At 33.7% G+C, this 25101-nt stretch overlaps 1 protein-coding gene across 1 annotated transcript in view; it reads right to left on the reverse strand.

Annotated features, from left to right (window-relative positions):
* The window catches only part of SP2353 (EGF like, fibronectin type III and laminin G domains protein pikachurin), a 219755-nt gene that overhangs the window by 58562 nt on the left and 136092 nt on the right, over positions 1–25101 (reverse strand). The window contains exon 3 of the mRNA XM_085807274.1: positions 20550–21071. Within this exon, the coding sequence (XP_085663400.1) occupies positions 20550–21071 (522 nt within the window). The remainder of the gene's footprint in view (positions 1–20549; positions 21072–25101) is intronic.

The following is a 25101-nucleotide window of genomic DNA, read 5'->3' on the forward strand; positions in this document are numbered from 1 at the left end:
AGGATCACAGTAAGCTTATGGAAAATGATTACTTAAAGAAAATAAAGTATAATTATTTCCATTTATGATAACAAGTTGCAAAGCTATGCTTCATACCAAGCTATCAGCTATGTATATGTCGTGCGTAAATTTATTTTCACGAAAGTATTATAGATAATTAGAAAATACTTTCTCATTCAGATAACAGCAATTAGCACAAATGAAGCATAAGATTCATAAAAGTACTCGTATATGAGTACTCGAAGAGAGAAATAGAAAAATGCGAGTCCCTCCATTAGAACTACAATTCCAATCTTAAGTTAGTTACTCAATTCGAGCTTTAATAATAACGCCTTTGAAATATAACCATAGAAATAATAAAATAAGATTTCTTTGTTTTCAGTATTACAGAAATGCAACAATACAACATGGTTAAATATTTACATTTAACACTTAATTAATTTAGATGCGCATGTAAACTTATGATCTCTGTTTGGAAATTAAAATACGAGATTTTACTTCCTCACCCTCTAATTTTACACTACGCATTCTGGCCCTGTATTTCCTCTTTCCAGATTTTAATTTTACTTATTAGCGCTTTTTCAGGTTTTTTAGGTAATTATAGAAAAACAAAATACGCAGTCTTATTTATGATTCGTGTCGTGCGCACACCGTAGTGAAAAATAAAAAGTAAAACAGCAAAAAACTACGAGTCTCATTGGTCGACTTTTGCGTAAAATTTTATTTCAGCGCTACGTCTGAAATATTTCATTCTATCAAAGTTCAAAAGTTTAATCTTCTATAAGAATATGCAAGTTAGGAATGCAATAATCAAATGCGAAGGAGAGAACTGGCCTCAAAATATCGATAACTGCTGTTATAAAAATGTTCTTGTTACTGAGATTAAATATTAACTATTTCGAGTTTGAATACGAAATAGTAAATATTTAATCTCAGTAAAAAGTCAAAGAAAAGGATTTTAAATGATTACAAGGAACGTCAGTTGATTAGATAATGGAAGACAGACAGAATCAGTCAGAGGGATGAAAAGTGTTTAAATACACATTGAATTGGAATCAATAACATTTATTAAAGAACACAGAATTTTGTGAATGTTAAAAGCTTCAAAGGAAATCCAGAAGCTCTGTGAAAAACTCGCGGAACCAAAGTGTGGTCCTAAGTTTTTAAAAATTTTCTTTTCAAATGCATAATTTTGAATATTCATTAGTTCCCCAGCTATTGCAAATTTGTTTATTTCTTCTTTTTCAAGCATTATTTAAACTCAAATTATTTGAAAAATCGTCTTCCAATTTTTGGATTGGCAACTCTGATGAAATTTTTGCGCTTTTAGCGGTATTAAAGAAGATTTAACAAATATTTTATCTGTTATAAATTCGATTGGTAAAGCCATTCAATTTACTTTTAAAACAATCAGATAACTACCTTCCTTTCTTTGATTTTCTAATTATCTGCAATGAACCTGACTTCAGCACTCTTGTTTGGAACCTTTTTTTGCCTCCCCTTGCCATCCAGAGTCGTAGCGCGCCCAGGGATAGCTGAAGATTTCGCACCCCCTCCTGCATGCTTAAAATGGAAAATATTTAATTCAAAAATATCGTATCATTAGTTGGCTCCCCCTGGAAGCTGCGCCCAGGGACAAATGTAAGGACGCCTTTCCCCCTTACTCATTGCCTTCATGTTAATCTGCTAAAGAAAAATGGCTTTTTTTTTTTTTTTTTTTACTCTTACATCTGTCGTGCTCTCACTGTTTGTTCTTTAGAATTTTTGCTTTCTCAGGGATTAAAATCGATTGCCATTAACAAAGAACTTCCTTCTACGGTCATTGATAAATTATTCAAAAAATTTTGCTTTTGTCCATATTATCACTAAAGAAATATTTTTACAAATAACCACAATAACGTTTTTATACTATCTGGTCTTTCTATCAGTTACAAAATTGCTCGAATTCTTGAAAAGTTTAATTTTCATGTAATTTTCTTATCTATCTGTAAAATTCATTGTTCGCCTCCTAAGGATTCCATCTTTGATCTTATTTCTCGAAGAATTAATAGTATATCTTATAAATGCGATTTGACATTAATCGGCCAAACTAACACAGATTTCAGATTTCCCACCAAAAAACACGAAGCCTAATATATTCGAAAAGGAGAAATAAACGAATTTTAGGTAATTGGGAATTTAACTATAATTTGGTTTTTTGAAAATCATCCTTAATAGTGAACTGGATTTCCTTGAAACTATTCACATTCACAGAAACTCACTTCCTTTATTTCTTATTACGGAAGCAAAATGCTTGCGACATTAATTCCAATCCAGTGTTTTCTTCGATAGGTGACGCTACGTTTCTTTCCGCTTTGCTTCTTTCCGCTTTGCTTCGTCCCTTGATTGTTATAAAACAAAATTTGCTACTATTTTTACCTTTGCAAAAATGCTTTTCTCCTGAAGGAGATGGACCTATGTCTGGTTACTCTCGAAACCGATAGAGTTTATTCAGAATCTACGTCTATCTAAAATTGCATTTTATGCCTCTTTTAAATTTTACTGGCGTGTTTTTCTTGTACTTATCTAACCTGTACTATTTGGAAATTTGTGTCGTTAAAACATTACAATCTTTTAACTATGTCTTGATTAAAAAAATAAAAAAAAAGGTTCGGTAACATATTATAATCAATATTTGAACAAAATTCATTAAAAACTGTTTTAGGCAATGACACTGCTATTTTTTCTTTGCAGTTTTTGAAGTTTTAGGCGTAATTTGGACATGATTAACTGCTGATATTACACACAAGGTTTACCATCACAATTTAAGTTCACTATTAAACCCTTCTACACAGAAAACCACTGGACAAACAGAAAACAAAATAAACGAAAAGGGGTGTGGGGTTTTTAATATCTATGAACAATAACATTAATCATTAATTTATAATGTTATTATTGGTGAACTGTTTTTCATCGTATGTAACGCAAATACGAGCATAGTTTGCTCAGAATGTTCTCGACAACGGCGTCTCTTCTTTAAGTGCCAACCAGTGGACGAGCGGTAAGACCGTTGACCATTGGTATATCTAGCTGGATTCATATCCCGGTGAACGAACGTTACATGGGAGTTTTTTCATTGTTTTTTTCCTATCTGTAGCATAAACACAAGCCAAGTTTTTCTTATGCCAGGTCTTATGCCGGAACAGCTGCGTTTAGCAAATTCCAAATAATAGTGCATTGCATTTTCGGTTGTTTTTCTCTGTAATTCTTTGCAAATCAAGTGGATGATGATATGTGCTTGACTTTGGCACATCTTGTCGATATACACGGCACAGTTTCAGTTCACTAGGAGTGGAAATGTAAGGAAAATAAAAAGAGGTTGAGAACGATTTTAGGGCCTATATTTTTACTTCATAAATGTGATTCTAAGGATTTGTTTTAAGCAAAAGTTCTGAGTTTTAACACCTGAGAGAAAGGTACATGGTCTTCAATGAGCTTAGAAGTAAGAAACTGCACTCCAATGTCCCCTTCTTCCAAATGAGAGAGAGGAGACAGATATTACGACTTCAATGCTTCGCAGCCTAACAATTTAGGTAAGAATTTTCAGGACACAAGGCAAAACCACTATCTAACCACTTGATAAGAAATATTCCGATATACCTACAGAGAACGGTTAAAAACGTAGTACAAGAAAAATTCAAATATCAAAGATGTTTTGCATCTTGAAAATCATATCTCGGCTTATCGACTCAAATGGCAAACTGACTAATTAATGTTGAAACATATATTCGTATCTTAAAACTCCATCTGCATTAATTATTAAATCAAACATATTACCCGAAAAACTGCCTGTATGTATGAGACGAGATTTCAGTCATGCCAGATATGCCTAGCCATGCCAGACGTGATATCCGTTCATGTCCTATCTAAGCCCAATAAAACCGAGATCTTAGTTCCTGCTGAGATTAGCAGTTACCCTTGTTTGTGAAGGACAATGAATCGCTACACATCCGGCCTTATCCAATTAGTATCACAACAATCGCAGTTAATTATTACCATTAATTACCCGTTAACTAAGATCAGCGATGCATATTTACATGTCCTAAGCAATTTAATTAATGTCTGCGTGAATTAAAAGAACTTTTGCTTACATTTACTTTTAGATTAATTTAGCAGAAAGAAAACAATTAGCGTGGCATATTTTTAGCTTTCATTTTGTCTTAAATGGGACTTAATCATTTATACCCCTCTTAATTCTTATGCAAATATGCATTCTTTCGGATATAGGAGCTTTGTAATGAAAAATGTTTGATTTACATTTATATTCTTAACCTTAACTTAAATTAGACTTTCATAATTATGTAGCAGAAGTATGCGATGGGTAGAATAAAACCCGGAATTAAAACAAATGGCTACGAATAACAAAAATGCGTGATATTCGAATACTCGAAAATTTACGCAAGAATGAAAACTGTATATGTGACGCAAAAGTGACAATGTGCCATACGTGCTCAAGATATGGTAAATCAATGAAAGACGCTTTTCGTAGCTCAAACTAATGGATCAGTAGTTTTATAAAAGACGAGTGATTACGGGAATGAATACTTATGGTAGAATACGGCTGAAATTTGTGTTCGGTTTTTAAACTTTAAAATTTCAGCCTTATTAAAGACTAAAGTTACAGGTTTCGATTCTCTCTTTTGCTGGCTTGATAAGCCTTAGCAATGACAGTAATTTATAAAATTTAAAAAAATACATAAACTTAATATTATAAAAGAATACTGAAAAACCATGCTTAAGAAAAGTTATAGAACCGTCATTACTACAGAATTTTCAGTGGTAACCAACAAACAGCAGAGCTACAGGTAAGAAAGCGTCATTCGTCGGCTAAATGAAAGATTAAAGAATCTTCGTTAGCACAGGATTTGTTTCACTTTAAACTAATGTTTGATTAGGAACTTACAAATCAGGCTTCTTACTTACTGTATATTATACAATGTAATAAGAGGAAGATAATTAAATTTGTAGGTGGTTTGGGGGTACACGGCACAGAGCTGGCATCTCTGGTAACAACAACGGCTGTAATCCGGCTCAGCAACAAATAGAACTGAGCTCGGAGGACAGATACGGGTACTTCATTCCATGCGTCTTTAGATCCCTGCCAGAGTTTATCAATAATAGTGACTGGTGAGAGGGGGCGGGCTAGTCTCTCAGCAACCCATGACCGGATGTTCTTAATGGATGAGAGATATAGAGAACATGCTGGCTACGGTAACAAGGCCAGTCGGAAACCTTCTGTATTGAGAAAGGTAACGACAGCACGGACAACATGCAGTTATGCATTATCTAGCTGAAAAATAGCGCCATAGCGGCTCCAAAAATAGGGCACAGCCACCGGCATTAACACATCAGAAATGAAACGGCGGGCTGTCCACATTACCAGCTATGCGAACAAGAGGCGAACGGTATAGGTACCCATTCAAAACAGCACGGTAGGTGCTGGGCCCGTATGACGATGGCGAATGCAAGTTGGCAGCAATTACTTTCTTCGGTGCATCCACACACAGATACATTTATCATGATGCTACCCGCAGAACAGGGATTCGTTTGAAAAGACGACATGGCACCACTCCTGTGTTTAGTGACATCGCTCGTAGCACCACTGTAGACGCGTTTGTCTCTGTTGCAGCGTCAAGGCAAGCCGCAATAATGGTCGCCGCGATGAGATTCTGCATAGTGCTCAGTATGGCCCTCCTGCAGCCATCGGTATTGAATGCTACAAGACTGCGAACAGGAGCAACAAAATTGCGGAACGATAAACGCAGTCTCGACAGAGCACGATCCTCTCGCGGTCTAATTCCGACACGTGATAATACGAGGTTTTCCTTTTTTACATCGAGGCGTAACACGACCTTTACACAAGGAATTTACATCAAAATGCGAATTCCAAATGAAAAACCCATCTGACTGATTACTCACGGAGTATAACGTGTCTGTTTCCGTCAGATGTTGTCAGATGGGCGCGTCATGCATTATTGTCAGCGTCGTGGATCTCCTGGGGGTAACCAGTGGAAGAAAGGTAAAAGAGAAACTCGGATCACGGATTATGACTTTTCTACTAGCTTCAACTACTGCGAGTTTTTATTAGACGATTTAGTTTATTGCCCTAAGGCCAAACACGGTAATTGTTTTGAATTATGGTGTAATCGCAACCTACAGCTATTATTATAGCGAAGTCAAGTGTTGAAAGCTACTTTCGCAAATTCACAAAGTTTTTATCAGCGAGTGAATTGAGCACTGCGGTCTTAAAGACTTGAAATTCAGTCTCTAATTCATATATATATATACTATTTACAGAGTCTCTTAGATACACAGAAGGTTGAAACTTGCGATTTCTTGGTCACGTGACGTGAACCAGCTAATGAAAAAGTTTCTTTCCGAAATTTAGATTAATCTTCCAGGCAAAATTTTGTAGAAATTTAACTGCAGGTGCTTCAGTCGTTAAAATAAATTCATTTAATATTGAAATCTCACTTTCATAATTTGTGTAAATGGATAAATAACCTTGAAAATTCATTTTTAGGATTGAAGTCACATGTTGCAGGCCGACGAATGGGAAATGAATGTAAGGTCATGTGGTGTGATTTGGCTAATGGCGAAATTTCGCGCTCAAACTTTGGTACTAAAAGTTTTACAAATACACGAAAACATTGAATAATAATGATGATTAAATAAATGAAGTAAATAACAGTTGATAAGCAAAGTCCTCAACCTGCTTTACCAGGTAACTAATTCAAAGCTTTACCAGGTAACTTTTCTGTTTAATGAGACTTACCATTTTGTATTCTTGTGTATTTTATATTCATTAATTGTTTTCTAATTTATTTTATGGTCATTTCTCGTGTAATTTGTATAATTTCATTTTTGAGGTTATTATCCCATATGTATGTGCTTAATTGATTTATTAGTTTGTATTATTTTAAATTCTGAGTAAATATACGTTAGATTTGTGTAAATCACTGAATTAGCATCGGAGAGGAAGGCCTGTTATCGTCTACTATGCATTAGGGATGTTTGGCGATTTCTTGTTAATTTGGAGACATTATGAAAAGTTCTCGAAAACGCATTTTCGTAGGCTTTCTAGATTTTCATTAGTTCGTTCATCTTTGCCAACTTTGCCTTTGCTCAATAAGTGATTCTGAAATTCTATTTTAATTACAAATTTCCATTACAAATTTATACCCACAGTGATTCTCTACTTTCAGACCGGTTGGTTGGTTAGCATATTTTATTAAGTACACGAGGTTAACTTCCAAGGCAGAAGTGCCATTTTGGAGAACTTTTTAAAGGAAACTAGCTCGTATGCATGTTATACATTGAAAACTTCAGAAACCACCCAAGCAACCAGTTTCTTTGCTAAGATTCGATCAAATGTCGAACTGTCAGTGTTCAGCTCAGCAACTTGTGGGCATTTTTAGACTTGAAGCTACGACGATCGTCCATGAGTTAAGGAGAATTAGAAAGCTATCTTTCTGAACCAGTAGAAATCACTGTCTACTCCTCTACATTTGTAAAGACTGTTATTACTTGAAACTAAAGATTTAAATTTTTCTCTTCATTTGATTTATTTATTCAGGTCTGCACGAACCATTTGCACACTATAGTATCAATTTCTCCGAGAAAAGTGAGATAAACAGCAAGCACAGTGTATATGGTTTCCTTCGGTATACTGCTATTTGACTTTTTCCTGCGTTATCGGCGAACGTTGTTTATCCGCTTCAGTAGTGTATCCGCAGTATTTTATTATAGTATTTAACTTAAAATTACAATACAAGAGAAAACAAAATGTTTATTGATTACAGGAAAAGATGATGTTTGGAACCTGCTTCAGGTTTACGAGGAGCCTAGATGATAAAAGCCTAATTAACCTCGACAGAAAACATGTTTACGATGCTCAAATCGCTGATGATGATAATGACCTGACGGGCAACGTAAGGAATTTACCCTTAAAGGGAGGAAAAAAAATGAAATCTTTACTATTGAAATTTTGATAAGATCTTGAACGGCGACCATAATCTCGAGCGATCAATGAAAGTTCATCAGAAAACTGAAAATTCTACTCGTTGCTACCGAGTTATATACGAAGCTAAAGAAAAGAAAAAAAATTCAACGGACAATTCTTCATTAAATTTTCGTAAAGAAAAGTATAGCTTTATGTATGCGCGTACGTATTCTTTTTTTCTTTTTAATGTCATGCTTATTTAATAAATAGATCTGAAAACGGCAATATTCAACAATTTCAACTCAACATTATTTATCTCGATTATTGTGGATTGGATTACTTTAGTATTTTTCGTGGCAACAATAACCACAATAATCCAAATATTCTTGTACTCGGAAATTGGCATTGAGCACGTTCTGCTTTTGACTTCGGGATATATCTAATTGCAAACCTGGACTTGATTTGATGCTGTTGTCACACAAATGAAATACTCACAATACAACAACGAAATTCTGAAAATTCGAACGCTCAGCTGATTTTTTCAGCTGAAATGAAGTCGGAACATTAGAAAATATAAAACGCTATTTATGGTTGGCTAAAGCATTTTTGTTGAAGTAATACACGTAATAATGCAAAGCGTATCTAAATGACAGTGGCGAACTTAGAAAGTATAAATGTAGTTCCAAATAAAAATAACAGCGTTCAAATACCATCGAAGTAATTCTGAGCCAGTGGAATTCTCTGGATATTTAAAAAAAAAAAAAAAAAAACTGTAATATGGGAGTAACTAACACTGCGCACAGAGAATCAGAGCTACTGCGTTTACCTTACTGTAAGTTGACAGTACACAAAAAAGGAGCATAAGTAAAGATGACACAAAAATACTACGTAAAACAACTGATAGCTTCAATCAATTTATATGCTTCTATGAAACGAACTAATAGCTTCAATCAATTTATATGCTTCTATGAAACGAACTAAGTTAGTCTACTCACATACCGTAGTGTTTTAACTTTCAAATGCTTGTATTGAATTAAGTTTCTTTCGGAGATCATAGATTTCTGTTTAGAAGTTGCTACATTTAAATTCCTGCGCAAATTCTTTACCTCCGCCAACAATCTTAACACTCACGTGGTATGTCTCCACTATTTCAACTAAATTTCGCGAAACCACTCCTGTTTTCTTCATATTAATTTATATACGGTTTAAAGGGTAAAATAGTGAACTGCAGAATAAATATAAAGCTGGTCTCTGAAAGTATTTTTTATAAAATTTAGTAAGTATATCACGAATTTCACCATTCCCATTGCGTGCTTTCGTGGTGTAACCGTTAGCATGTGTAGTTGCAATCGGAAGATCCGGAGTTAGAATCTCGGCGAAAACATAGCTGATGTTTTTTCGTGTTTCCTTTTCTAAATACACACCTAATAGCTCTACTGTGGAGGTAAATGTTAGGGTATCCGGTTTAGCATCGGAAGATTGGAATTAGCTAGCTGAGTTAAAATCTCAGAATTTATTTATAAAACATTTACGAATTTTACTATTATTCACCGGATTAAAAAGTGTAGTTAATTTATGAAAATCATCAATATCTGCGCAAATATTTTTAGTCCTAATGGTCTGGTTGATAAACGCATTGCCAATGACGTTTATGAAATATTAGAACCCCAGTAAATGAATTCGGTAACTTTAAAACTAAATAATGTTCTACAAAATAATCTAATAGTATCATATGCATGTTTGATTCCATTAAAGCGTCATCAAAGATGGCAATAGCTTTAGCTTTGTTTTTTGTAATTTTTTTGCTGCCATTTCATTTTCAACGTTTTTATTTTTTTGGCCATCACGAAAGTTAGTTTCTTTTCTGTTTGTCAGACATATTTTTTATTCCCTTCCACCGCGTTGGGACAGTTCCAACTCTTGAAGTATATTTTTTGATAAATTATTGCAATATTATCTTCCTTTTTTACTCAAATTTGTTTAATAAAAATCGTCCAAGGTTGAAATCTGAAACGCGGTTTTGGCTTTTTAATAATTTTTATAGTTGCTCTCTGATGATGACCCCCAAAATAGTTCAAAAATCCTTTCTTTCTTTCTTTTTTTTTTTTTTGGTTCATTAGCCCTTTTCCAGTTTAATCTGTAGTAAGGATCTTTATTTTCACTTTGTTGCCAAGTAAGGATTCCTTTAAACCATGTATCTATGTTACATACATCTCTCTCCGACTCGGAATCTTGCATGGCATCTCTGACATTATAATACAGATAACAATTAACTGACATTATTATCAAGACAGCGTGCATAATTTTTGCTTCTAAATTGCAAAAGTCACTACGAAAAACATCCGCATTTGCTTTACCGCCTTTTGTGTTTGCTATAAAAAAAAATCTTCGGCAGCAGCTTACGAAATAATCTGAATAGTATTTAAACGGAGGAAATATATCAAAACGAAGAATGGTGTAAAGCTTTTCAATAAATGTGAAGATATAAAAATATGCCTTTGTTTATTTAAAACAAAATCTCACTTTAAATCATATAGAGATACCAGTAATTCATGATTTTCGTTTAAAGAAATGATAGCTTTGAAAACCTTTGCCAACTCCTCGGAGGCTAGTATCTCGTTTTGGGTCGGATATGGATGATTTAAAGGCAGATAAGGCCCTTTTCTTTCATACGTTTCTATACGTTTATTTTTCTTGGCTGTTTTTGATACACGATAAAACTAGTCCTCTAGATTATTCCCCCCCCCATCCACATGCGCTCTTTCCTTTCCCTTCCTTTTCTTTTTTTTTAAAGAAAAAAGTGGTAATCAGTGATCCCCACTGAGATACTAACTCTCCTCAAACATTTTCCCGATACAAGTCAGCGCGTTTAGAATTCTTTCATTTCTTCTCTCACAAAACTCTAGAACCACATTTTTCTTTTCATTCAGAACTTTCCTCTACGCAGTAAGGAAAAGAAAATTAGATAATAATTAAACTACTTTTAAGACACAAGCAGTAATTCCTTTTGGGGTTACTGATACGTAAAAGATGATATCGATAATTCACTGCTTATTTTTACGCTCTTTTCACAAGGTAAGATTTCTAGCCTGTTGCTAAGGGTCTGTCTTAAAGTAATAATTTTTTCATTATTACGCTCAACATCTTCGTATTTAGAAACGGTAATTTTCAATATTCCGGTTAGTGATTAAGCTATTTTTTTTCCCTTTACTGCGTGCCTTCGTAAGTGGAAAGCACATCCTGCTAGCAGTCGGGAGCTTCGATGTTAGAACTCCGCAAGTCTTCTGCTTTTTCATGTCTCCCCCTTCACAGAAAAACAAAACAAAACAAAAAACTTAACTAATGATTCTACGAGTGGAAACCCTAACAAAACGGAAACAACACGCTTTCACTAACCTCGCTTTCATTTTAGAAACAACGAAGTATCTTGAATTATCAATATTCTTATTGCTATTTATTACAATGGAAAACAACATTTCCAAATCAGTAATTAAAAGTGATCTTTCATAAAAAGCAAAATGAAATTTCACTGGCTGTTGTTTTGTCCAAAACAGTTCGTAGCATTTTCAGTTTTCAATAAAACAAATGCAACTGATAATGATTAATGGCAGATTTCGTATTCCCGTAAAGGATATAAACGCAGAAGAGCTTCGATTTGTCGACGTGAATGTCAAATGTAGAATTCGAAATAATGTTTGCTGTCTTCCATTAAATCGAGTTTTCGAATAATAATCGAATTATCGGATTCTTTTGATCTTTAGCTGATACATAGAATTCGACTGCTCGATATACTAGATATACGAAATCCAGCAATACTTAATGTCCTTTTTCCACAAGCTAATAAACTACATCATACCTTTATTCACAAGATCAGAATTGTATACTTCTGAAAATCATAAGCATATAATAATAAAGTACATGGTATATCATTTTGAGTGAAATTTTCAAAATTTTGTACGTCTTGTGCGATTGGGGCATTATTTCTGCTGGAGTCTATGTAAGTACATAAAGTTAAGGGGGGAGAAGGCCGACTAGGTATTTTATTTTCTTGACTACTGATCGGATATACACTTTCAATTAAAAAGTTTCTTTAAATAAAGGGTAGAACTTTATGAAAATAGTCATGACACTAGAGGTAGGGAGGGTTCTGGAGGAGGGACAAGTAAACTTTTTCATTAGGTCCCGGTGCAATCAAACTTTCATTTAGGAGAAATATTTATTATATTTTATTTAGTTAGAAACAAAATGTTTCACATTTTTACGTGCAAAACTCGTAAAGATGTTCAACAGCAAATATATTGACTTAAGTTATTCTTCCCGTATCTAATACTTTTAATTCAAGAATTTGAAAACAAATTTATGGAGCAGCGAGGAAAAGGAAAAAAAACCGTTTTAATGATTAACGGTTCCCGTTTGTGCAAAACAGTTTTTGATTTTAAATAGAATATGCTAAGACATACGTTAACAAATATTGCGCACAAAAGAATGGCGTTTTGTTTTTATCATACTTATAAGGATAAGGAATTTTATTTGAAATAACGAATATTTTACTGAGTTGACATTTACTTTATGGGAACCACATAAGTTAGATTTTTACAGGATCAGCTATCCCAACCACCAATGTCTAGACTGCATCTATAAAATTCTGCACCTTAACTTAAGAACACGTGCAAATGGAAGCATATATCTAGGATAAACATTTAAGAAAAGAAAACACCTAGCTTTTTTTTTTTTTTTTGAAAAACTTGTAGAAGTTGTTTGTAGTGGAACGTCAGTTACAAAAGGAATTATTAATTACTGCATAATCAGTTTGAATAATATCACCCTGTGTATGCTGTCTGGATGTCAGGCATGGTATTTCTAGGTATACACAACAGCAAAATCAGTTAGATACAATTTTTATTTCCCGCTCGTACGCTTGCTTCGTTTCGATAAAACGCTTTCCAGATGATGCTGAAAGTCAGCGAAAATTTCAGCACCATTTGAAAAGCATTTTACATGGAGCACTTCGAAAAAGTAAAGTATTTTATGTTTATTAAACAATTATTATGACTTAAATCTTCATTATAATTTTTTCAGATTAGATTTTCCAGATTATAATTCTCACCAGAATAGTTAGTTATTTGAAAATTTAAATGGAGGGTTTTAAATATATATTTACGCACGCACACATACATATACACCGAAGCGGCAGGAAAAAAAAATGACACACGCTAGCCTATGCAAACTAAATAGGAAAGCCACCGACGTACGTAGCTAGTTGGTATCTGTCAGTGCGTATATGAAGCAACAGACATTTATGGAAGCTTACAGTACCATTTTCGTTTACGAGAACGACAAATATTCATGATTTTAGAAACTTCCAAGGTGATTTAATAGCTGGAGCTTGTAAAATGCGTCTCAGCATTTCAGAAGTAAAGGTGAAGTCTGGATTTTTACATCTAACCATGTCTAAAATGTACCAAGATTACAAAAATTTAGACAAAAATCTCGAAACTTACAGTAGTCTGGTCATAAAAACACTCTTGGTGAATGTGACCAACGTCGGTTACCAACAATCATTTACAGCTGAGTCGCACAATGCTATCTCAAATAATAACAGAATGCATTTGTGTCGGAGTTTCAGAAACATCAGCGTGAAGGCTGAACAAAGTCCATAATTTGCATTTAAGATGCCGATGGTCAACATAAATACTTCTAGTGAATGCACGGCAAACAGCTATGCACATTGCCTACGCTAGGAAATAAAGTCACTGGAACGAAACCTCTGCTCTCACCAGTCACATTTCCAGCTGATAAAAACGGTTGGAAAGATTTGTATGTGAAGGAAACCCCACGAAATCATGGATTACGTATATCATCACTACAAGCTGGTGGTGGCTCGGTAATGGCATGCATTTTGCTTAGCCGAGGTACAAGGAAATCCCAAAATAGCCTTAGCATCTAAAAGGTGAACGCTACGCTTATTCTATCCTCTCTGATGAGCTTCACGCATTCATGCTCTGCTTTCACTGTGGTGGGCAGCTTAGAACAGAACGATGCGCCTACACACAAGTTTAGAGATGCCAAACTATGACTGCAGGATATCTGATCTGAGCTTTCCATGTCCACTTGAGTCGCCAGATCTGAAATTATCGAACACACCTGGGATGCGACACAACACTGTGAGAAAACAAATCCTACACCTTCAGAATGCAAAGAACTGTACACTGCTTTGTAGGAAGTATGGAGTTTATTGCCAAATTCGCAAGCTCATGGAATCCATAGCCAGTCGTTTTTCTACAGCTCTACGCTTCCGGAAGGACCTATAAAATAATAGATTGCTATACCTGTTTTTTTTTTTTATCTTTTTGGCATTTCAGTGCATATTTTACCATAATATGTAGTTATAATTTTTTGTGAATATTAGTCTACAATGTAAGTATTTAGTGTAAAAGCAGATAGATTCCTGAGTATGCAAAATAGTTTCTAAATTAGAGCTATACCTAATCAATTACAGCTATATCAAAATAATGAATTTTAAATCATTTTGCATTGTTTGGAAGTAAAGGCACATTAAGTTTACGGAATATAATGGACAATGTTTCTTGATTGATTCATTTGAAAGACAGATATTACAGAATTCCAGAATCCTTCTAGATCGTGTTTTATTTCACCAAGTGCAAAAGACTTTAGAATTTCTTCTATCAGTGAATTTGTAGCACTTTATATTAACCCCTTAACTGCCGCGGGCGTATATATACGTCCTTCCAAACTGCTATCATTTGCTTTGCGCTGCTACACCTAAAATTATTCGCAAAGTTAATCGGCTGCGCATCTGGGGCAGTTAACGCATCGGCTGAGCAAGGCGTATATATACGCCCGCGGCAGTTAAGGGGTTAAACTAATGCAAGGAAGAAAGAACATTTTACCATCAAAAAAGCGAATATCAAAACATGATAGAATATGATATAAATTACTTTTTCATTACCTTTGGAAATTGCTTATTAAGCTTCTCGAGTTGTTTAATTAAATACGACAAACAACCCAAGAGCTATCAGCCTAAGAGGAATAATTTTTTTTCATAAAAGACGTTCTCTAGAAAACCAGCTTTCTAGGATACGATCTCGGGTCAAACTACCAATCGTCTTATCTACTCAGATCTAATCAATTATACAGGATTAGAAAATCTAGTGCTAATGTCAGTATTTGATATACACAAAAGACTGTATACTAATTATTGCTTTAAGAGGTAATGGAAGTATATTAGAACTTAAAATATGCCACTAATTAGGATTATGGCCCATCCACATATCCGAAAAGTCTGATTATCTAGACCATGATTTTCTTTTCGCTCTGTCCTCCTTTTTTATGCTAACACGTACTTACTGCAATGTAAGATATAATGAAGAAGTTTTATTTTTTCATCTATCCTTTCTATTTCCAACAAAGATTGCACACAATTAAATTAAAATATCTTTATTACCGTAAAATACAAAACACAGAAGGTTTCACAAAATTAAACAATGCAATTATATCTAATTTTCCTAAAAACACAATCCATTCCTATTTATAATAAAACAACGAAAATAATTTTTATTTAAGTAGGCTCTGAAACCAAACACATAATTCTGTTTTTAATTTTATTATGATAAAATTACACAGAGGAATTACTCTATTTTTTAGTGTTGCCCTTCATTATTAAAGCAACACGCTTCCTCTTTGGTTGCTTCTTAACTAAGAAATAAAAAATTTGACACTCATAAAAAGCAACTGACAGTTACGCTGGAGGTTGTACGCGAAAAGCATGCACACAGAACGATTTGACAAAACATTTCCATATTTGTTTAGTTTGCTTTGAGAAAAGGAGTACTTGCTATGAGTAAGCAATTACTTGTCGGGTAAATAAAGGACATTAGGCATACATTTAAAAAGCACAAAACACATTAACATAAATCTGAAGAATCAACTATCTAAAAGTTTTTCCATTAATGATTATAGGTTGCCTAATTTTACAAGCTTTGGAAGCCAATCTCTGCGTTGGACACATTCTTCCAATTAATTTAATAGGCTCTTTAAAGGAAATATGCACTGCAACATATTATCTTTTTATTTTATTCAAACCAATCCGAAATTGTAGTTACCCCATCAGTAAGGTAAGATGTTAGCAGAACTTATAACAACAGTTAATAGCTATTTACAAATTACATACATATAGTAGGTCGCTGCCTACTCTGTTTTTACCAGGCTCTCAACTGTTACATTATGCTTCTATTTCTGCGATGAAGTGTTCACTGTTCATTTTGGCAATGATGGCTTTAATTCTCTTGACACTATAGTAATCTGCGAAATGCGTTGTAAGAGAAAGACTGCGGAAGTCCTGGGACAGTTTAGTATAGAGGGAAGGGCGTCAGCTTCTTCTCTGGTGCCGCAAGCACACTCTGTATTCATTCTGAAGAACAGGATGTAGTACGATGGGAATTTCTCGTGATTAGTACACGCTTGCAGATAGTATTCAGATGTGAATCTCTTGAGAGTGGTTTTGGGGAAGATTGCATAGGTAAATCTTCCTGTCTCCTCGTTGTTCCATTTCTCCTGCCATTATTCTCAAAATGCGGATTTTAAGTAATTTTTCGCCGCCACTTATGAGACAGTAGCCTCCATATCTGTCTCGTCTTTTATCGATGCTTGTTCTGCTAACTCATTTGCTCTTTTTGTTGCCCCTGATCCCTGTATGGCCCCGAATCCAATTTAAGGAAGTGAAGTGAGTGGTCTTTAGCATTGCTAACACTTTTGCAACTATGTGCGGTTGCTTGAATTCTTTTTTTTTTTTTTTTAACTCTTTGTATCACGCTCGTCCTGTCTGAATAGAATATAGTCTCCTCTGTGATGCTTTTCCCTGCTCATAGGGCTGCATTACGAAGAATATAGGAGTCCGCTTGGAAATGGTTGCATGATTGGCAAGTCTAAGATCTTCGTGATGAGCTTCGATGTTGCCTTTAAGTATTATGTAGGCTGCCTTAAGCGATTTCTGACTTCCCACCGCCAATAAAGATTTATCTTTGCCTTCTCTAGAAAGGAAGCCTAGACCACGGTACTCCATCACTTGCGCCGGGGTAGGCGTGTTTGTTTCTTTGAGCGCTCGACGCTTTGACTAAGTAATATCATATTTCCTTTGCACTTTGTGTTTGTCTGATAGTGAAAAAGCCTGAAGATTGTGCGTTCCTTGCCTGTGGTTTTTCCTTTAAGATTCCATGTGCTATTCAATATTTTACTCAGTTTATTTACAGTGTTTGTTGTGTCCCTGAGTGACTTTCAATGGGAGACTCACGTTAATAATTTCTTATCCAGTACAAAGCCTAAGTCGGCCATACAAACTTGTCTTCCTGAGGAGATTTCTTGTTATTTTATGCGCGGGGAATTAGCTGCTAATTTTTCTCCTTTTAGGAATACGATCATCTGAGTTTTGTGCAGTAAATTTAAATTTATATGTTGCATTCCAGTGCGTTAGGATATTTAGCGCATTTCCTGCTCTCTTCTCATTTGTGGTGCGATTTCATTCACTGACTATCAAGATAAAATCATCAGCATATGCTTGTATTTGAGCCTTTTCTTCAAAGTTCAGCTTTAAAACTGTCTACTATTATGTTCTAGAGTATAGGTCCTATATTCGAATCCTGGGGGGGGATGAATCCTTTGTGTTATTCTGCTGTGGTATCTACTGTGTCTGTTTTGTACGTTATTTTCCTATCCTCCAGGAAGCTGGTTATTAGTTTGTAGAGATTTAAAGGGCATTTTGAGTCTTGCTTTCAAGCCAGTCACATAGATGATTAATGGCTGGCGATTTATGCAAGTATGCAAATTTTCGTTTTTTGTTCTGGAGGATGGTTTTTTGGACATTGTTAAGGGCGCCTATGGTACTTTTATCTTTAAGAAGCCTAATTGTGCTAGGCTTAGGAAGTTATTTTTTTCGATATGATGGATCAGTCGTTGAACAATTATGTTGTCTAAGGTTTTCCCCCGTGCCGATAATAGGCAGACTGGCTTGTACGAACCTGGCTTGCTTTTATTTTCCCTCTCTTTTTGAAACAGAAACAACTTCGCGTTCCTCCACGAGTTTGGGAAGTAACCTAGCTTGATGCACTTATTTAGAGTCTGAACCAGTGATGCTAGATCGTTCAATTTTTCGCAAATTTGCTGCTTTTGACAAACCTCTGCGACTAATATTTGTTTGTATCCGTTTTGCCAAAATTTTGCTACTTTGTTATTACTTTATACTACTTTTGCGGCTTTAAAAATTTTTAGTAGATCGTAAAACGCTGATATGTTAAAATGATGTATCTGCTAAACTTAGTTTATAATAAATAAAATTAAAAAAAAAATATTTAGGCTTAAACAGAAGTTCATAGAGCAGGTGCGAACAGTTTTCAGCGCCAGTGGCTGCTCTTTTCATGTGCTTAACGGATTAATCTGTTTAATCTTTAAAATTTGCCAATAAGCAGTACAGCTGTAGAAAGGGTATTTTCAGGTCACATCTACCAAAACCAAACATATAAATGGGATGGATTTGGAACTCCTAGATTCCGTTCTTTAAATGAAGATATCATTGGAACACTGGACGTTTCCTTATTAAAATTCTGTTAAAAAATTTCAATATTAAATACAGAGGACAACTTTTATAAATTTATTGAGCATGAGCATATACGTCAGTAATTTTTCTCTTTTCCAGTAATTCTACTTAGAAAGGGGAAATTATCTATACATATATGTGTGTATATATATATATATATATAATTTATTTACTAAAGAAATATTGATTATATTATCTCCTAATATAAATTTAGTAGAAGTATCTAAAAAGAGTGAACCCATATGTAGTCTAATTCTAAAAATTGTGTAAGCCAGTTTTCCACCAATTCTATGGTGATAACGAAACGATTTGCAGCTTGAGCGCCATATATTGGGTACTCAAACAGAGAAAGAAATGAAATTCATTCTCCTGATTATAATATTGTTCAGAACTAAACAATCGAGGTGACTTAAAAATCTAAGTAAAATCAGTTTTCTAAATAACAACACCAAGAAATTTAACAATGAAAGAACGAAGATTTTTATTAGTAATCATATTCTGATAAAGTCAACCGAGCCGAAAGGAAAATTTACTGAAAAGCATTAATAGTTAAAATAAAGCAAAAATGATGAATTAGGAAAATGAACTGCTAACTCAAATAAATCAGTACAACTCGACTCGAGTTGATTTTCTAGCAAGATGAAGTATCGCTGCATTCGGGAATCTCAAGATCAGCGTAACTGGACTATATGGATTGGAAGCGCAGAAAACATACAAGATACCCATCTGAAGTTCATCGATTAGGAGAAAAATGCGTAAAAAACGAAGTCAATGAATGTAATGGCATGATTTTTTTAAAACATATTTTGAAGTACGAGTATTTCATCCGTTTTACCGTGAATAATTTATGGACACCCTAGGTAATACAAGACTCATCCTGTATTGCATGCATTGAGTAATAGAACATACTTAAATTTTTAATCTGTACATTAAGTATTTTACACAATGCAGAATATATTTTGCATATTAATTTATAAATATTTATTTATAAATGAAAATGTACAAGAGACAGCAATGATTAAAACGATAGTACAAGTTTCTTGTAAGTTAGAAAAATGTTGCCTTAAACTCTCAAGAATATATTTTCTAATAATCTCTAAATTTTAAGAATTAAATCCATAATTTTCTAACCGTTCTTGTTACGTGCTTATTTTCTTGTATCAAATAAATAACTATTGCTGTTAAGTAAGCTAAATTCTGTGATTATGTTGATTATAGATGACATCAAGATACGAGATTTATTAATTTTTACATCTGAATCAGCAATGCAACTTATCCTCTAATTACCAATAAGCCTTTAAATATGTTTATGAGTTCAGTTGACTGAAATTTGTGCTATTTTTATAATTTTGAATTTGAAAAAAAAAAAAAGTGCTGAATACCATTTTTTGCAGCGTAATTAGTATAATCTTCGTGATAATTTATAACCTAATTTCACCACCATAGTACATTTTCGATCGAAAAAGTAATTCCATTAAATATTTCTCTGTTGCTTATTCATGCAACACTTTCGGCTTTATAGTTTTTCCATGTTAAAATTAATATATACTTTGGAGTAATAAGCTCTTTCTATATATATAGTTTTGGAGATGTCAGCAACATAGTAGGTTTCATAAAATTTCCTCCTTTTAGATTAGCAATTGCTTATTAATTATTTAATTAACTGTTATTCAAACCACAAACTAACGACTAAAGCAAATTTAACTTAATTTACTACAATCATTCATAGCATTAATTCATTCATTCACGGCATAAGTCCTAAGAATGTTCTAAGCGAAGTTTTTTTAAACGCATGAAATACATATTAGCAATAACGAAAATTCTTCGGACGTATCAGAGAAACGAAACTGCCTATTGTTTTAATACTGGAATATATTAGCTTAAACATGTTCTACTTATAGAAATAAATGTTTCAAAAGAATCAGAAACTAAGCTAGAAAGGAAAAAATTTGAACAAACCTTGCTCACAAAATATGCCACTCCGACCTAAGGGGCAGCGGCATCGCACAGTTCGTTTTGATGTTGTATCTTGAACACAGATTCCACCGGATTCACACTGAAGGTCCGAACAAGTATGAAAAATTTGATGCACAGATGGTGTTGATACAGCTACAGTGTTCATTGGTTGAAAAACATCACTGACTGAAATTGCTTTGGGGCCAGCTGGTTCAGGCGCGTTCACATTTAGTGAGTTTAAGGAACGTCCAGCAGAATTATCGTACAGATGCTCGTATGATATAGGCGTGTATGTCCTTTTTTTACTATTTTGGTCAAATGATTCAAAGTTTACTTGTACGTTGTTATCCATTAAACTTCGATCCAAAGTGTGTGCACGGCTCTCCGGACGCCTGACGTAAATCGAATGAAAGGAACGAACAGCATCTGCATCTTCAGAATCAAAAAATTCCTCTGATGAAGTTCCATTCTCCATCCAAAGAGATGAATTCTTCCAATTAATCCTCTCTTTGAGTTTTGAATTTTCTGAAAAAGAAAAGAAAGTCATATTTCTCTTATAAATATTTCTAGAAAGTACATACTATATTCTTTTGTAATGTACAATTAATTTCAGGATAGGATTAGATTAATGGATTTTCAGATAGCTTCAAAAAATTAAAAAAATGTACACTCATAATTATTAAGCTTAAATAAAAACAAGATCTTATGATATATCACAGCTATCATATCGAATATACAAATTAGCACTACAGAAATGAAAACATTTTATTGTTAAACAATTTTTTTTAATTCGTTTAATAGAAAATAATAGAATAAATTATTTTAAGACTCACATCCAAGACACCACATACAAGTGATGATAATTTTGTAGTGAATTCATATTTTAAATAGATATTTGTGTCCTTTAATGATTTCTGAAAAGTTAAAAATTAAAAGTCATTTGATTCCAACACAGAATCTTTCGTTCAAATAGCTTAAGACTCCGAACTTTTCCATCAAAATTAATTTACTTCAGGAATACTTAACATTTAAATTCAACAAATTAATGCACACAATGAAAAAAAAAAGTCAAAACCATTTGTACTCATGAAAGTATTAAGTCTATTTTCTTCATTTAAAAAACCTATAGAAAACGAACACATTTGATGCCACAAAAACTATAATTTGAGACCGTAAGAAATTTCAGAAGTAGATTAACTCGTGATATTTAGATATTGGAGTAGATGACATTAAGCACAAATTTACAACAGCATAAGGAAATTAAAATATAAATCATGCAAATAATGTCATAGATGCAAAAATTATTAAGTTAAACTACACAAATGAAGTAATTTAATTGCATATAATAACATACATCCCTGCCACATCAAGCGCATTTAGGTATCCGACTGCGGGAAAGCGCACGAAGACAATAAGTCATAGAACATATGATGGATTTGTAAACAAAGGTGACTTATGTTTAGTCGGAAAATCGTATCAATAAATTAGCATAAACACACATGCATCTAACTCATTCCACTGACAATATAACCACACACAAACTTCAAAGTTTCAGTGCCTCCAACCACTCGGCTAAAACAAATTTAACACCAACAGAATGGAATCAAAAGTTCTCGTTCAGCGCGAATTACGGATTACACATTAATTAGGGCAAAAATTCTCGCTCAGACTTCGAGTAAGAACAATTACTCTTCTCTCTTAATAAATTAGAAAAGGAAAAAAGTTCATTTGTAAAACTGAAAAATAAATTAAAACTGCAATGAGACGTCCATTTTATTTTGCCTCGTATAAGTAATACTTTTTTTTAATGGCGGGCACTAGCCATTTTTAGGCTTTAGCCATTACTAAGGCCAGAAGTGGTGGTCATTTTATTATGGAGGCGCCTAATGGACGATCACAGTTACTTCCAATGAGGGGATGGACAAATTACATTTATGCCTTCTCCGGGATTCAAGCCCGGGTCCTTCGGTACCGCAGTCGGCGCCCCTGACCACTATACCATTTGGATGGCCATATATGTAATATTTTAGGATGCGGAGAAACGGCACAAATACTTTTAAATCATGTAAAAATAATACGCAACAGTTTATTAATAAACATGCATTAAATATAGTCAGACATTCACATAGCATTTAAGAGCACTATTTAACTGCAGTAATAAACAATATATTCAAAGCCACATTCAGTGAAGTCTTTCAATTCCAATGCACACAATAATCATCTCCAAGTTGTCTGATATAATCAAAAACTTCAACTGCAGTTTGAATTTGTAATTATTAGCATGTTAAAATGAAAACAATGGATTCCTGAATTCTCCCATTTTTCACTTTTTACCCAAAATAATTCTTAAATTAACGAAATTGCATTTTCAGGAAGTAGTATAAATTTAATAACCTTCATGTGTTTTGCCATAATCGATTAACAGAGCAAATAATATATTGTAATCTCAGAGAAAACCAGCGGCCGAGTGCAGAAAATTTCTGAAAACTGGTAGTTCGACCCTCTGATTTTCTCGACCATAAATCTTTGAGCGTGTGACTCCACTGATTCACAATATGCTGAAAAGCAACTAATACCTACTCTGTGCCTTCGTTTATTACATTTCTATTGTAAGTGACGTCACTGAACTCCAGCAATGAAAATGAAACCTTGTTTGTTTAGAACAGGGTACGAATCCCGGCGGATGAGCTGTTACATGGGTGTTTACATGGTTCAGAGAAAAATGAAATTATTTTCCTTGAAAAGTTCTCCACGAATGCCTCCCCTTAGGCAGACGACACTCACGTGCCTTGCTTTCGATGAATTAATCAACCAACATAAAATGGCAGACCTCCATCCAAGATCGTTTAATCGCAAGATTACTAACGATTTTGGAATCGCAGGGCTAAAATATCGTTACTAAGTTTAAATACAGTCCAAGAATGCTTCATAAATCGTAAAATATATACAAGAGTTTTTGACATAGTTCCCTCTGCAAATTATTTCGTTTTTTTTTCAAAGCAAGAAATAATTTACAGAAGTACAGTCTTTTCCAAAATTCTAGAACCTGGCAGCGACAAAATTTAAGAAAGATACAATTATACGGTGTAACAACTTCGCCTAATTTGTTTTAAAATTTTAAAATGATTTTTTTGAATTATTACAGTTTACAATGCACAGAAAATCGCATTATATACTTTTGCATATTTGTGAAACTTATGTATTTGGTTACATAAAATATGAGACACATCCTAAATAGAACTTCGTTGTTTGCTCAGAGCAACGGAAAGTAGTTTTTGTTCCTTTACAAAGAAATAAAGTTTATCAAAAGGGAGGAAAAATGAAATTTTTTTTGATAAATTTTCAGCAACAGCAAAAGAGAGTCAAGATCTTGATCAGCTGTGAAACAAATATTAAAAAGACTTTTTACTGCAGACGACCCGACCAATTTGAAGAATATCTCTCTTTCAAATTAATAAGATGCTGGAAGGCTTCCAAGTCGGGAGTCGTTGCAGACGAACTTTGTTGCTATTCTCCAGACGTTGGTCTTGAAAAATCAGATGTTCGGCGCCACAACTGCAGCAAACAAAGGCGGTGATGGAGTTCCCCGATTACGTTCCCCAGCGGTCAACACAATTAAAGTTTTCATCCCACGCTTTTCACGTAATCTGATAACGACCATTAAATTATCAGCTAAATAAGATATATATATACTAAAATTGTTTACTAAATATGTTTTACTAAAATAAATAATATATATATGTATATATATATACTATTTATTTTAGTATCGATATGTTTGATTTTTTTTTTTTATTTAGGTAATTACGCAAATGAGGCAAATGCAAAGTTTATACCCGTAGAAAGTGCATTGTAAAGCAAATCTGAAAATACCGTCCTCATATAACATAAGTCATAGCCGTGCCTAGACACTTCTTCGCCTGAGGCAGAAAAAAATGTACGGCCCCAACATATACTTGAATTTATCATGTTCTTAATTGTTAAATAAGTTTTTAATTATACTTTTCAAGTGGTGAAGCATTTTAACAGCAGTTTTTTTATGAGCAAACAAATAATACATGTATTGACTTACATTTAAAAAAATGAGAAAACGAAAACTTTTATTACTAATAAATCAGTCACTATAAAAATATAGTAAAATAATTAATGTAAAAATTATAGCAGAAAGCTCAGGCACCTTTTTTAATAATTTATTTTGTTTCCATTTTAATGAAACAAAATCTTCAACGATTTTGTTTTCAAAATTTAGTTGATTATTTCAACTGTGCTTGATAGCTAGAATAAGCCATGTTTATCAGTTTTCCTTGTGGAAGTTAAACTTTTTAAGATATTAAATTTTATCAGGTTTTTTTTTACCAACTGTAGCTTTAATAACTGACATCGTAAAAATATTTTTGCAGAAGCTTCCAAATTCGAATCGGAAGGGAGACGAAACATGTAATCATGAACTACCCTTTAAATGATTTAACTTGTAGTTGCTTATTTAGCACATACAATTATTAAAATATTGTAGTTTATAAAACTATGCATTCAATGTTTGCAATATCTAATGGAG

The sequence above is a fragment of the Stegodyphus dumicola genome, chromosome X1, assembly GCF_044657685.1.
Source record: "Stegodyphus dumicola isolate Sdum_Otavi_A_Nest chromosome X1, ASM4465768v1".
NCBI classification, from domain to species: Eukaryota; Metazoa; Arthropoda; class Arachnida; order Araneae; family Eresidae; genus Stegodyphus; species Stegodyphus dumicola.